Source organism: Musa acuminata, chromosome BXJ3-8, assembly GCF_036884655.1.
Source record: "Musa acuminata AAA Group cultivar baxijiao chromosome BXJ3-8, Cavendish_Baxijiao_AAA, whole genome shotgun sequence".
NCBI lineage: Eukaryota > Viridiplantae > Streptophyta > Magnoliopsida > Zingiberales > Musaceae > Musa > Musa acuminata.
This window is the reverse complement of record NC_088356.1, coordinates 3,708,999-3,724,539: the sequence shown is the minus strand read 5'-3', so window position 1 is coordinate 3,724,539 and position 15,541 is coordinate 3,708,999. Positions and strand designations below refer to the sequence as shown.

Genomic DNA, 15,541 nt, shown 5'->3' with positions numbered 1-15,541 from the left:
CATTCTGCCTCAGTGATTGCCTGCTTGAATTTTCTTGTTTATTGTACTTACAAATGCCACTTGGTATATAAATTTGTATATTTGTTGTATGATACATGGAAAATAACATATATTGCTTCTTGAAGCTTGAAACTATATATTGTTTTCTCTTATATAGGGACTGATGTTCCAAATGCCTATTTTTCTATCCAAATCTGTCTCGAATTCGATCCAGGAATACTGGTTTGGATTTCCATTTCCATGCACACAAAATGTGAAATGAAATAATAAGGGGGAGATGATCACATTAGTTATATTTGGCTTTGATACTCCTGTAAGAACACCATCACCATCACATCAGTAGGGATGATTGGGGATTGACATTGAATCAGATATACACTTTTTGGTTTGTGTCATTCTTCTGACTAAAATTTAATATAATCAAATTCAAGTCGGTTGGGTGGATCTGACCATTAAAAAAAACAAAAAAAAAAGAAATTGGCGTTCCTTCATTTTTATCTCATATTAAGAAATTTGTTCGATCCATTTTGACTAGGAAATGCTCAAATCCTACATGCTTAATCTATGGATAATAATAATAATAATACATTGATATCTGAACTTAAACTTGACTAATTATTTAGTTACCTAAATCTATGTACTCTCTTGCTTTGTTTTGTTCCAATTCAAATCCGATTTAAGTGGATCGCATCGATCTGAAAATAAAAGAAAAAAGAAAGAGCCAATCAATCTGCTGTCAATCTTGGAGAAGTCGTCGATCGGGCGCTTGCAGCGGATGCGGCTATGCCTCTTCCTCTCGTTCTCAGCAAATGTGGCGCTCCGACCTCGTCCCGTCGTCTGCTATAAAACGCCCCTCCGATCCACCCCGTCGCACGCATCTCTTCCTCGTGGTCTTAAAGAGGGAAGCAGCCGGCAGCCAAGTCCATCGTGCAAGGCAGCGGAATGGACCCCTTCGCGCAGGGGCTGTGGGACTCGTCCTCCGCGGCGCCACCGGCGGCGGCGGCCGAGCTCCCCGGCATGCAGGTCGACTGGAAGGAGACGGGGGAGGTACACGTTATCAAGGCGGACCTGCCGGGAGTGCGGCGGGAAGAGGTGAAGGTGGAGCTGGAGAGCGGAGGCCGGGTGCTCCAGATCAGCGGGGAGCGCCGCCGCGAGGTGCAGGAGACGGGCGACACCTGGCGCCAGGTGGAGCGGAGCAGCGGCAGGTTCATGCGCCGCCTCTCGCTACCGGAAAACGCCAAGGTGGAGGGGGTGAAGGCGTCCATGGAGCACGGGGTGCTCACCGTAGTGGTTCCCAAGGCGGAGGTCAACCAGCCCCGGATCGAGTCCGCCCAGATGTCCGGTTGAAGCTAATCGCTCGACCGTCATGGAAGCTCATGCACCAGTTGGCATCCAAGCGCTTGGTGTCTTCCATCATAATAAACCTTTATTAGATATTATTATTATTATTATTATTATTATTATTATTATTATTATTATTATTATTATTATTATTGTCACCTCACTTGTTTGTATTTGTTTGGTTACAGAATGAATTGTGTTAACCACGTGCAATGCACGTGCGTTGGTGTAGACTACATAACTGAAATATAAGTGATTTTTAAATAATACAAATATGATTAAATGAAACACACAACTGATCTTAGAGGTCCAAGAAATAAATAAATAAATATATATATATATATTGAATACCCTTGATTTAACTAAGGATATTAGGTTTCATAAGAGTACAAAAAGCTCAATCATTAAAAGAATTCATATAAGGAACCGTGAGACAATTGGATCAATGATTCAAAAAGATTTATATAGTTGATTTTAAATAACTGGTACACCACACTTGTCCTAGAATCAAAAATCAAACATAAAAATGGATGATTTTACAAAATGCAACTTGCATAGCCAATCTATATGCAAAGACAACAGATCTTGTTATCTTGAAAAGAAAGAGAGATCACAAAGTAAAGAGACCTTTTTTTTTATGGGGCAATGATAGAACCGAGCATAAGAATGTGAAGGATGGATGATATTACAAAAGCAACACAAGTGATCTCATCATCTTAAAAACAAAAGGGGGCTACAGGTAGAAAGCCTATTTAAACTAAACCCTAGTTAAACTAAACCCAAATAAAGCAACTCGTTTCCTTGTTATACCCAGCTGTGAAATATTAATCCAAATAAAACTTGCACGGCAACCGATGAAGATCTGATTACATAGGCCACAATTCAGCACTGGCAGGGTGAACAGATGGACTTCATGGAGTATCAATCTTCATTCCTTCAGGAGACTTGAAATCATCGACTGCCTTTCCAAATGTAGACCTAACATGTTGGCACATAACCATCAGATTCTGAAATCCATCCTTCAGCACATCCTTTGCTGGATCACCTATCCATCCAATCAAAAATTATTATGTTACGGACAGGGCGATCCATTGTTCTGATAGATAATCAGCAACTAGAGCAAGAAACAGTTGGAGCAGATGATGGCAGGTGACACTCAATTCTTGAAGTTCCTAATTTATTTTGTTGCATCCTGGATAATAACCCCACAATTCAAATATGCAAAATTTGGTAACGATTCAGCTAAGAAATTCTAGATAGCATGCTCACATGATAAAGGACCAAAAATCATTGCATACATAAAACAATGTGTTAGCTGTTGCGTCTATAAACTATAATTCCTGCACAACCCGACCATGGACTAAATGGGTGTACAATCCATAGCAAACCAGAGAAGGAAAGTTTCCACTAAGGTAGCTTGTCTACAGCTGACAGTCATAATCACCACCACCAAAAATACTACTGCTATCTGGGAACCATAAGAAGAAGCTAGTAGCACATACGGTACCTGTAGTCTGAACTCGTATGTTGACCTTGTTCTCTGAAGGATGAGGAATGCTATACCCACAAAATATCACCCTTGGACTGCAAGAAAGACAGTTCATATATGTGAGTGAAAAATTCAGTTTTTTTAGATACAATGAACATAAGGAACTAGAAGAAATGGCAACTAATATTTGTCATTATCATCATCCAAACCTCTCTACAACAACACTGTATCGATTGCAACATGACTTTGAATTGACAAGTTTCAATAGCAGATTTGATGTAATAAAAGGAACGAGCCTCTAAATTTCTGATTGGATCCCTAATTAATGGTATTCATCAAGAAAAACTCATATGCCAATAACAATAATCTTTAGCCTGTGGATGGTAAACAAGAAACAGTTTTCTGGCAAGGTAATCTCTGTCCAGAAACAGTAAGCATATCAGCTTTGTTAATAAAAGAAGTTTACCGATAAGATCAAATACTTTATCACCAAAATAAAATACAAATATTCTGAAAACAAGTGTTTCAAAAGGCACAAATAGTTAATGAATGTCCTGTAAATCATCAACATCCATGACTACATTTTTCTGGAAATCACACTATTTTTAAAATAAATGATACTAAAAGCCAGATTTTTTCAATGAGGAATAAATATCAGTAAACAATCAAAACCAAACCTCTTTACAAAGCCCAATTATCTATGGTAGTAGGAAAGCAAAGAACCACTTTGCTACTGATGAACAAGTATGCGGTGTCATCAAGATTCATACACCAGAAGCCAATTGGAAAGGGTTCCATCATAAACTGAGCAATACATATCAACAGATATTTACATGTCATAAAGTAAAACCTATATGACGTACACGTATAAATATCAACATGAACAAGTGTTTCTCCACTAGAACTGAGTATCTGCTACAGGCATCAGACGTAAAGACAGAAAAGTGATAATAATCAACATAAATATTGACAAATGTCATCCTACTTCCTTGTCGAAGAACTTCTCGAATGTCAACGTTAGCAGACAATGAAATCATCATAGGCTAAACCGATTTCAACATCTCAAAATCATGACAATTATGCGCGGATTCTTTTATTATCAGCATTAGTTAATAGTTATACATATACCCTTCTCAAGAGCTCTACCTTCTCAAACAGACGGCAACGATTCAAATCAAGTCTAACACGGTTGAGTCAACAACAACGATTAACTAGAGAAAAAAAACCATCTGTTTGCAAAAAAACCGTAAACAGACACGAAGTTGATTGGACAAGAGAGTACTCACTCTTGATTTAGTGTGTATCTGACAGAGTTCGCTAACGTATGGTCCTCATCCATCAAGGAAAACGTCGAGGAGCTCGAATCTGTCGCAGAGCCATGCTCCATAGCAAACTACAAGGCATGCGTAAACCGAAGATTAGATTAACCGATCCAAACTGACAAGCACATAGTGTTTTCCCTACTTAATATTTGCTCTCGATCACGGAACATCAACAACAAAAACCTAACAACCAGATGAAATTATTTGGACAACGTGAGCAATCAAAAGCAGAAAACGTACTATCGACGAAAATATAAACGTTAAAAGGTGTTATTGCGAGAGTGGCATGGAAAGAGGAAGTGACGAACAGAGACGAAGCTCTGGCGCACAGAGAGAGAGAGAGAGAGAACCTCCTTTTCGCGGTGCTCCGAGGGCTACGGCGTGGAGCCACGAGGAGCGAGAGAGGAAGCTCCGGGAGCGGCGTGCGGTCGAGGTTTAAGGGGGAAGGAGCAACAAATCGATGCCCTAATATGCATCGCGGATCATAGAATCCGTGTCAGATTCAATTACTTTTCTGTTGTTGTTATTATATATACTATATAATATGATTTTAAGTTATCACCTAAACCAGAATAAATAAATAATTTAATATATGATGAATTCTTCAAAAAAAATCTTTTAATGGTTTTTGACGTAAGAGCACCTAAGCATAAAAAAAATTCTAAAAATATATATTTTTAAATATTCATTTTACCTCTTATCGATCACCTTCCTGTGGTAATCATCACCTTTTGCTCCTTGCTCACTCGCTTTACGTTTACAATCCTTACTTGTTGGTTATCATCATGATCGATCGTATCCTTTATGCGTTAGTTAGCCTCGTCGTCCACCCCCTCTCCCTTAGCTATCTATGCTCTTTTCGTGTGGGTTGTAATGTCAATTGCCCCCTTCTCTTCCTTGGCCATCTACTCCTCCGTATGTGAGCTGACAATACCAATCGCTTTCTCATCTCCCTCGATCACTTAGGTCTCTACATGTGGATTGGTAAACAATACCGACTAGGTGAGGATCAATGGATTGGGCAGTCAAGCACAACTAAAGTTGGGACCGCACTATAAGTGAAACATTGAGAATTTTTTTTTTTTGTTTGGAACACTCCTACAAGAAAAATCCAAAGTTAGGGATTTTCTTTTTAATTCACCCTTGAAAATATTTTTTTTTACTTTGAATTTTAATAATAAATAATTTAGTAATACAAAAATCTTGATTATATCAAACCAACAACATGGGTATGTTAGGTGGGGGCCCACAACAAAACTCTGTTACCGGGCCCAGGATATCGTGTCGGATATCCAAACGCTACTTACACTACCGTATCATATAGGTTCTGTTCCCCCCTTCTTTGATCGTCCACATGAATCTTGATTAATCAGATGACGACCATTTATAATCTGAATCTTGAATCGTCCTGACCTCCAAAAAGGGTTTATCTTTAGCAGTCTAAGCATCATAAGAATGCTTTGTCGATAGCACCTCCAGGCTGTGGCCACTCGGCATCACAAAGAGATTGCACCCGTAATGCAATGCACCATGCATGATACAATAGACCATAAACAGAAACGAGATCTCTGCGCACGCCAGATCCACTAGGGAAAGTGAACATGAGAGCTTACGAGATTATACATATCTCAGAAACATACAATTCATATGGCTGAAACATGAATCGAGTTCCATACAAGACAATAAATAAAACATTAAGACTTGGATCTTCCAGGAAGAGTAACAAAAGGATACATACTCTGCAAATAACACTGATCTGCAAACAAAAGGAAACATTACCTGTAATGTTTGCAGTTGGTGCCAAACCGGCACGGTGACTCCGGTCTTGTGGTTGAATCTGTAAAGTTAATGTGACAATTTAACTTCCAGCATCAGCATAATCATGTAAAAGTTTTTGAAAAACGGTGGATGCACATAAAAATGTCTACAAGCAAGCACCAGAAAAATATGCTGCGATCAATCACACAAGAATACTTCAGAAAAAAAAAATCCATAGTAAAATTTTCATAATGTTCCAATATCACAATAACTGAGATCACCCAGATGGGTGCAAACCTCATAATCCTTACTGCATTCTGGCACAAATGTTAATCCAAATGACGGGCTAACACAGCCTGAGAATCTGACGACCCTTGACAATTGTGTATGACTAGGAATTATTTCAAGAAAAATAGCAACATCAGAATTTGACAATTGAAGCATCTGGCCAGTGCAGAACTCGTTTGGTTACAAGCAACTGCTAGTTAACTGGGAGCATAGCAGTACCCAAACAGGTCAATCAATTATGGCTTACACGGAATTGATCCAAAGCAATACCTTCCAAACTCACTGCAAAAGTATCAGTTTATGAAGAATTAGCACTATAACAGAGAAACAGTGCTAGGATAAGCTGCATCCATGCTACGGTGAAGTACAACAACATCATAAAGGATTTAAGAAAGATGAGGTTCTTAAATCATAGGAATAGATTTTGCTCGAATAAACTGCTTCAGGAGAGCCTTCTCCTCATCAATTTTCTTCTTCTCAACCCGATCACCGGGTTTAACTTTCCTCTTCTCTTCCAGAATCCACTGGAAGAGTTCCCGCTGCTCTTGTTCTGCTATAGGAGGCAGAACCTTTACGGGTGCTGGAATAGATCCAACAACTTGTTCCTTATCAGGAATCACAGGTTTGATGGTAGCTACTGGAGAAGCAGGAACCTCTCCCACAGCTTCCTCATCCTTCTCAGTTGACTCTTTCTTTGAGGTCCTAAGAAGGACATATACTGCAAATAGAGGATTGTTAAATTGGGGATGAGAACCATGCATTATAAATATGAATATTTGATCTTACGAAAAAACGATTGTTGCAAAGACAAATTCGTAGCTGTTAAGGAGTAACATCTGCAATTGAACAATAATACCTCCAGAAATCAACTCCCAGATTAGTTAGTCCAAATGAAAAGATCATATTTAGATATAGAGCCATTTATAGCCGGTAAATATCTGGACATTTACAAGTTAAAATGGACATGAAGCAGATTGCCGGTTGTTACTTTCACAGTTACTTTATGTAACAAGTGTTAAGTCAAATAAGGCTGGTTGAATCTGAGGGCAACAATTTACAAGTAAGATATTTAAAATTGAAACAACTTTTGAGATTGAACAGTAATGAAGTGGGTATTTTATAAATGCAACAACAACAGTCAAGCTTCAAAAGAAACATTTAAAGTGTTGTGAAAGCAGTCATCTTATGGTTTGTGCATGGCATAATTAGCAATTGCTGCTACACTATGCAAGATCCAAAAAAGCAGGCAACAAAAGAATATGAGATGATGTTATTTCACAGGTCTATTTTGTTAGGAGATAGGTGTGCTACTTCAATTAGGACATGAAAGGAGAATGCTTGGCCAATTGCTACAATGGGAAAAATGGACTGCATCCTTTCTCATGATTCATCCTTGCAGGCATGATCAGAAAACTTACACCAAGTTCATCAACACTATATTTTCCCTACAAAAATATAAAAAACAAGGCACATAATACAACTAGCAGCAATGTGTTTGAAAATTAAGAAAAAAAATCACCCCAGAATTCAGTTGCTAAAGTTTCGATCTATAGGACTAATTTCTTATGCTCATTCCTATCTCCCTTAACTAGTCTATGGGATAACCAAACGTTGGTCTTCAAATTTTACCTGTGGGTAAACCTAGATACCATATTGTTGGAATTTTCTTTCAGGAATTTGAGAACTAATCAACCTGGGTTAGGGCGAACATTCATGTAAATTGGACATCAATGCTCCTAGATAGGTCGAACAAAATATATGTCATACGACTTTTTCAATCCCTAGCGGACTATTTTCTAGTTCTTTTTCAATCGTCGACTCGCATATTTATATTTTCGGAAAGGCATTACCTAAAGTTTTCTTTTTTTTCCCTAAGACATAGATCCAACATAAAAATCATTTGCCTTCAGGATATTGATTTTATTCAGTCTCGGGTATCTTTTGAGTCATACAACAGGGTGGTAGTCCAGAACCCTATTTCCACAATGACTGTACCAATCATACGATAAAGGAACACATCAAAGTAGACTAGTCATGCCAAGATATTACCAGTTTGATGCAGCCATTTCCTATCTGTTACATGACAGGAATATATGGCAAGAAAATATTAAGCTCGAAAGGGCTTATTTCTGGGAAGATCAGATCACCGAAACCTGAGACTCCATGGCGACTATTAAACCCAGTTTCGCTTTCCTGGATCATAAATAACGAGCATATAACGCGATCGAGACTCAAACTACTCTCGATCTTGGAACGAGCGGACAAAAAGAAGTGTAAACGTTAGCACGAGAGAGAGAGAACCTCCGACGGCTAGATTGGCAGTGAGGAGAAATGGTATAACGCGGCGGAGGAAGCCCTTCTTCGCTGCAGACGGCGGTGGCGGAGGAGGAGCTGAAGACGCCGGTGAGGCGGCCATGACGAGACCGAGCTGCGTGCGTTACAGAGCGATGGGTATAAGCAGGTTTCGATGACGGATCTGTTTCCTCGACAGATCCTCTCCAAGGATGCCTTTCAATTGGAACCGTCGAATTCCTGCATCACAGCCGTGTGCCGCTGGGCGCAACCATGGTGGGGTCCCAATTGTCACATGGAATCTTACAATAGCTGGAGGGGATCCTGATTCGATCACTTTGCCTCAATTCCTTACTATTCATTCTTTAAAAATAATAAAATAATATTTTATTATTTATATTTTTAAATTTTGAAGAAGAGGAGAATTGAGAGTATTTATATCTATTTACGAAAAAATAGTTTTAAAAATATTAAAAAATTGAAAAAAAAATATATAATAAAAAGGGATTGTAAATAGCAATCTCCATACTTGAATAGAATTTACTACTTCATACTCGTTTCATCAATCTATGTGGAAGCTTGTTAGAAAATTTGGTCTAAACACCATAAGAAACTCATGATTTATTTGAATCAATTATTTACTAATTGGATGTCTTGAGTTAAACTAAAATATTATCATATATAAATCAAAATGTACACAAATGCGAACACCGAAACATTAATTCGATGCAAGATGCTTAGGTTAATGGTAGTATATCTATTTGAATTCTATAAACCAACCAACAGGCTATATTCTGATGTCACATACTCATTTGTCAAGTGAATGTTCTACATTACCATATTACAAAAGTTTCCTTCTCTATCACTGTTCAAAGCTACAAAGATGCAGGCTTTGGCAAACTGACCATCCATATCAACTTATTTTAGCATGACAAAGAGAATTATAAGAGAAAGGAATGAAATGAGACATAATCTATGCAGATGTTCCATAAGTATCTTTGGCTTGTAAAGAAACAGCAACACTAAAGAGCACAAATTTGACTTGGAAAAAGAACCTGTTCTTCAGTAGAGAATGGTGTTTTGCAAGACGCGGCAGGTGCGCAGGAGCGACCACTCCTCAACTCTACATGTGTACAGTGCAAGGGAGTGGCAGGAGAAGACTTCCCTATGCAGTGGCAGCTGTAGCTTCTTCAGACATTTGTGACCGAATGAAGAAGAGTGCAGCTGAGAATAGTTGACGCATCCTAGTGAATGAACCACACAACATTATGGTCACTCTCAATTATCTTCCTGCTAATAGAAACCAGATGAATGAGAATCAAAGCCAGAACGAGGCACCTCGTAGCCAAGAAGCAGGGAAAGATGCGTATTCCCTCGAGTAGAGTTTGTTCGATGCATCACCCATAAGCAGAGATGGAGGATGAGGAGCACCCTGCAGTTAAACTTGTTAATCATCCCAAGTTAAACAAGAAGAACCTTTCTGCGAAAGCAATTAAATCGATCATTAGCTGTATGCGTTGTGCAAGGTCTTTATCTTAACTTTCAAAAGAGAAGGTGGTAAAAAGACAACAATTAAATCAAAATGACAAGATTTCTTTTTTTTTCTTTACCTGAAAAAATCGACTTATTCAATTAGGTGAATGAATTCTTAGAACTGCACTCAAGCAATTTCGGATGTTTATGCTTCAGGAGATTATTGTTAATATCAGCTTTCCACTCTCAATCCGTGCAATTTCTTCCCTTTCAGAGAAAAGAGTATAGTAGAATCGATCCAGTTCAGCCTGTAAGGGAAAAACCAAAGTAGCTCAAAATAATGGTCTCCACAAGACAACTCGAAAACAGGGAATGGTGGCACGATACCTTGCTTTCACTTTCTGTGGATTCACGTATCAGTGTTCCTGGCACTGACCAAGACATTGTGTTGGTGCATGGAATCCATAAGATATTTAGCAAAATCTTTATGTTCTATACCAGCAGTTGTCTGCAATAATTCAAATTGCAGCAAATAAAAGGGTCAGGAAAATAGTGAACTAAATGAATGAGTGACAGTTAAGATGGTTTAAGCACCTCAAACCCCCTCAAGTCTACAATGAATTCATGGGCAACAGTTCCATTGACTCCACAGAAAAGAATGGGGTAATAGAATTGTTATAGATAACACCAGAATGGTGCAAACACTAAAAATTTAAAGGAATATCTTTCGGTCAGAAGTTAAAATTATGAAGAAAAAAACTTGTTGCTGGAGGAACAGAAGTTTCATACCTTTTCATAAAACATTAAAAAGTAAATTGAAGGACCTCTAGACGCTTTGCCATGTTGTTTGCATTGAGAATCACAATTGTAGAAGAATGGCTGAACCCATCACTGCTATGTATGTGTAAGAAATCAGCAGAAAAATTGCTGATCCTGGACATTCTGAGGATGAGGAATCCCACCAGTAGGCACCTAAGATTACAAAATGAAAATGACAATCTAACTACTAGAAATGTTCAACACCAAACCAAGTGGACAAATACTAGGATCTCCAAATCACAAAGGTCACTCTTTGCCAGGGCATCAGAAGTTATTCAGAGACAGGAAAGAGAAATATTATTCATTCATACTAATTACACAAAAGGCAGAAACACGCTTTACATTTATAATTGCATCACTGAGAAAGTTGTTTAGCAAAACAGGACCAGAAATATATTCTACAAAGTACAATCATCATCAGAAAGTCATGTCAATTTGTAGAAGGGTGGATTTTCAACTGATGCTAACATATGCAGTGCTGGCACACCGGCAATGAAACAACTCAACCATGACTGTGAAAGAAGTAGTTCCAATTTATTCATAATAAGGTATAGAAATTTGCTTACAACTACAAGAATTACACAAATAAGGATGACTCTAGAAATTAAATATCAAAAAAATCATAGGAAAATTAAGAAGAAAATAACTACTGGTTTATGAAGCATAATGTGCACAATGCATTACAATAAATAAAAGACAGAAACTGAGAAGCTGAACTAGCAGAAAAACCATGAACCGCAACCATATCTAATAATGTAACTGTGATTTGCATTGGAGTCACAATGCTAAAGAATTCATGAGAATGAATGTGTGTTATAAAGGTATCATTGAAGCTCATGCTGTGTGTGGCACCTGAAAAAAAGAAACATAAAGATTTGAGTGCCCTGACAAGGCATCTAACTTCAGAAAAAATTAAATAGCATATGAGTTGAAAATTTGATGTGTTAAACATGGGCTCTCTCTAACTAAGCCCTTTGGGATAGCCATTTGGACATCTGGAGCAAGAGATTCTGCAGTGATATTGACCTGAGAATTTCAATTAATGATGGATATCTTTTGTGAGAGATGTGAAATCTCATTTTGAAAACAATCTATTCTTCATAGGTACTCAAATGCTTGTCACAAGCAAGAAAATTGCACAGCTTATCAACATCCGCCAGGGTTGCAGTCTCATCAATGGACACAGTTATCTGAAATTCTCAAAAATGACTACATGAGAATTGGTATCACCAAGTGCAAAATATGCCTATCTATCCCAAACATATGATATCCAATGTTATATATAATTTTGACATATCACACAGTATTAGCATCAACGAAACGAAGATTCATCTCATTCTTTCATGCCTCATCAGCAATCACCTTTGCATCCGAACATTTAATTTCACAGTAAATTGCAGAAGAAAAAAATTTCATGTGCAGCAATGCTGGGTTCTGCAATCTTGAGAGAAAGACCCTCCAGAAAAAATAACAGCTTCATTTCATGCAAATAAGCGAACTACACAAACAAATAGCACAGATAAACAAGAAGCAAAATGACCAAGATGGAGGAAGCAAGCTCCCAGCTCGATCATATAGTTATGTAGATGCCAGGAAAATGGTCCTCACCTCCACATTGTCTATTAATACACATAATTTCATAAAACAAGTTATTGTTGAGATGCACTCAGTAAAGAAAGCATTGACATCGTTCATTGCATCTAATCCAACTAAGTCATTCAGTATTCTTTGATATTGTTACATGCAACAACAAGGAGAAAAATACCTCAACGGAAGAAATAAAAATCAACTTATATATGAAACATTGTATCAGGTGTTATGCATGATAGATTGATCTGGTTGAATTGAATATATTTCAATACAATAAGGGCATGAACATGTGAAATAAGAACCATCCAAACTATAATTGATGGGATGGTTTGACAACCAAACAGTATTATAGACATTTCTCATGGCTGTGCAGCTTATTATAAGTAGTTGCTGCCTCTGTTTTGGAGCAAAGGTACCATCATACACCTGCCAAGCTGTTTAAGCCCACCACAATATGCAGCACTAAAAGATGATGATAACAGTCTGCCGCACGACCACATGTAAATTGCCCTTCATCCATTATCAAGGCAATCCACTTGTATTTTCAGACCCACAGGCAGAGTATTCCAGATATGGTGTGCAACATGTTTTGATTTCTTCATGTACAGTTTTACCATGAGAATCCTGCCATCGTAGATCTGAGGAGGATCAAATAAATGCAACTTTTGTCCCACAGACAAAGAGGCATATTCCAAAATTGAGATCAGGAGCTAATATACAGAAAAATATAGCAAGTCAGGAAGAAATTTGTTTTTTCACATGTGTTATAGACTAAAATAATGTATAATCTGCCAATGGCAATGGAAGCATCTACTGATGATAGATCATAGTTTTATCTTACCAACATAAAAGGAGGGATGCATAAAATGAAAGCAATCGTGACTTACTGAAAATTTGTCCATTGGATAGAATGGTCATCATCGTGATTACATAAAGGTCGAACTTAAATTAACTGTGCACATAACCATTTTAGCAAACAAGTTTCCACAGCCTATATGTCAATAACTTGGCAGAAGGACAGAATTGGGAAATGAGGCTGACCCATTATTCGGCGCACCCTGTAGCTTAAGAATGGCTGTGACCAAATTGTATATCTCCACATTCTCAAATGATGGAATCTTTGCGCCCCTCTCAAACCGTGGTCCATGGGCCACAAAGATGGTCCTCATAGAAAAGAAGGCATTGTCATAGCCATGGGCTCCTCCACACTCGCAAGTGTCTGTCATTTCCCGTGCCACTTTATACCCTTCAGCTACTAAACCAACGATTGGTGAAATCCTATAACTCGCATAATAATGTAGTCGATCAGGCAAATCCTCCTTTAGGTACACTCTCAGATACTCCCCATTGTTGACTTTGCCCGAACTCAACCCTCTGTTCATTTTGGCCACCACATCTGAGGAGGAGACATTCTCAGGGGGTCGGATCACAAGCAGAGGACTGTACGACTGTACCCAACTCTCTGGGATATTAATCCATGGGGATAAATCATTAAGATAGATCTGTTTGCCACCACAGTTGCCGACCATGCCATGATCGCCAACCAGAATTATGGTCACATCCTCAAAGATTCCTCTTTTCTCCAATCCGGAGATCAATCTGCCTATCATCTCGTCGATTCGAACTACAGCCTTAGTAATATCCGGATGATCAGGCCCGACGATATGACCTTGTGAATCCGGGTCCTCGAAGTAGAGCGAAATGAAAGCGGGCATCTCATCTTTGGGTAGATCAAAGTACCCTAAGACAGTATCAACCCTTTCCTCAAAGGGCACGGATCCATTATATTTGGGACAAAATTTGGCAGGGCATGTCCACGAACCTTTGATCACCTCGGATCCCGGCCAGAAATAGGCGGCAGAGTTGAACCCCTGGGCGGCGACGGTCTCCCAGAGCGGCTCGCCAAGCCACCACCGAGGCTCGTGGCTCCCCATCGTGAAGTGATCTCCGGACACCGGGTCGACGAAGTAATTGTAGACGATGCCGTGGTGGGCCGGGTAGAGACCGGTGACAATGGAGTAGTGGTTGGGGAAGGTGGCGGTAGGGAAGACGGGGATGAGGCCCTCTTCGGCCTCGGTGCCGCCGGCGATGAGGCGGCGGATGTTGGGGGTGGGCGCCTTGAATTGGTAACCGAAGCGGAATCCATCGGAGGAGATGAGGAGCACGACGGGGCGGGAGAGCTTGGCGAGGGGTCGAGCGGCCGGGGGGCGATGATCCTGCGTCGAAGAGAGGAGCGAGGAGAGGAAAAGGGCGGCGGCAGCGAGGAGGAGGAGAAGGGCGAAGCAGAAAAAGAGGGAGCTTTGGGGGCTTCTGGGGAACAAAGTGGGCCGGCGGAGGAGGGGCGAAGAGGAGCCGCCTTCCTCCGAACCCATTTACGGTGGGAATTCTAAGTCGATCCGATCTCTTCCTCCTTTGGCTCTTCGCAGTGACGGAGCTCGACGATGGGCATGCAAGGTCCTATAGACAACGAGACTGAGCTGGATAATCTTATCATGATGCAATTGCCGTTGGAATTCAGATCCAAGCACGCATGTTATATAATATTTGAACGAAAATAATTGGAATTCAGATCCCTTTTTGTCTACAAAATAGATTACTCTTCGTTCCACCCGTGACTTCCTTCGACTCCCGACTGCACCGGCGTTCACGACGACGTCGGCCAAGGAGAGCCTGAGACACATCACCCCAACCCCCGCCGGTTCCCTCGATGGAGGTGCGGACCAGGACAAACCGTGAGGCCACGTGTTTGTCCCGTCATTGATTGACGGTGGCAAGCGGGACACGAGGCAGGCGACATGACCGAAGATGAGAATTATAAACATAAAAAAATTTATGATTATAGTACTTTTATATATAAAAAATTTATATTAAAATTTAAAATTAAATAAAATAATATATTAAATTTATGATATATATCTTTTCAATGTTATTCGGAAAATATCTTTAAATGTATCATCCATTCCAAAATTATAATAATATTGATATACAAATCGATAAGACTTAAAAAAAAATATTATAATTCTTATAATTGAGAATTATAATTCATGTGCACATGTAAAAATTTTTTTAAAATCTTAAATTTCAATTAATATTATTGGGTATTATCGTACAATCTTATAATTCTCAATCATATACCAAAAGAGCCAACAAGGATAAGAATAAGCAAGCT

At 39.2% G+C, this 15,541-nt stretch overlaps 4 protein-coding genes across 4 annotated transcripts; 1 reads left to right on the top strand and 3 right to left on the bottom strand.

Moving 5' to 3' along the window:
• Positions 1 to 385: 385 nt before the first annotated feature.
• On the top strand, positions 386 to 1,557 carry LOC103994324 (class I heat shock protein-like). Its single transcript, XM_009414650.3, has one exon. The coding sequence runs from the start codon at positions 943 to 945 to the stop codon at positions 1,345 to 1,347; it is 405 nt and encodes a 134-aa protein (XP_009412925.2). The 5' UTR covers positions 386 to 942; the 3' UTR covers positions 1,348 to 1,557.
• Positions 1,558 to 1,949: 392 nt separating this feature from the next.
• LOC103993762 (uncharacterized) lies at positions 1,950 to 4,643 on the bottom strand. Its single transcript, XM_009413944.3, has 4 exons — positions 4,503 to 4,643; positions 4,117 to 4,223; positions 2,849 to 2,925; positions 1,950 to 2,386 (listed from the first exon to the last, which is right to left on the bottom strand). The coding sequence occupies exons 2-4, from the start codon at positions 4,215 to 4,217 to the stop codon at positions 2,253 to 2,255; spliced, it is 312 nt and encodes a 103-aa protein (XP_009412219.2). The 5' UTR covers positions 4,218 to 4,223; positions 4,503 to 4,643; the 3' UTR covers positions 1,950 to 2,252.
• Positions 4,644 to 6,451: 1,808 nt separating this feature from the next.
• Positions 6,452 to 8,819, bottom strand: LOC135645320 (uncharacterized). Its single transcript, XM_065163588.1, has 2 exons — positions 8,500 to 8,819; positions 6,452 to 6,916 (listed from the first exon to the last, which is right to left on the bottom strand). Exons 1-2 carry the CDS (start codon positions 8,612 to 8,614, stop codon positions 6,603 to 6,605), a joined length of 429 nt encoding a protein of 142 aa, XP_065019660.1. The 5' UTR covers positions 8,615 to 8,819; the 3' UTR covers positions 6,452 to 6,602.
• A 4,436-nt stretch (positions 8,820 to 13,255) lies between these two features.
• On the bottom strand, positions 13,256 to 15,105 carry LOC103993764 (uncharacterized). The gene has a single exon (XM_009413947.3). It carries the CDS (start codon positions 14,742 to 14,744, stop codon positions 13,371 to 13,373), a length of 1,374 nt encoding a protein of 457 aa, XP_009412222.2. The 5' UTR covers positions 14,745 to 15,105; the 3' UTR covers positions 13,256 to 13,370.
• Positions 15,106 to 15,541: the final 436 nt, after the last annotated feature.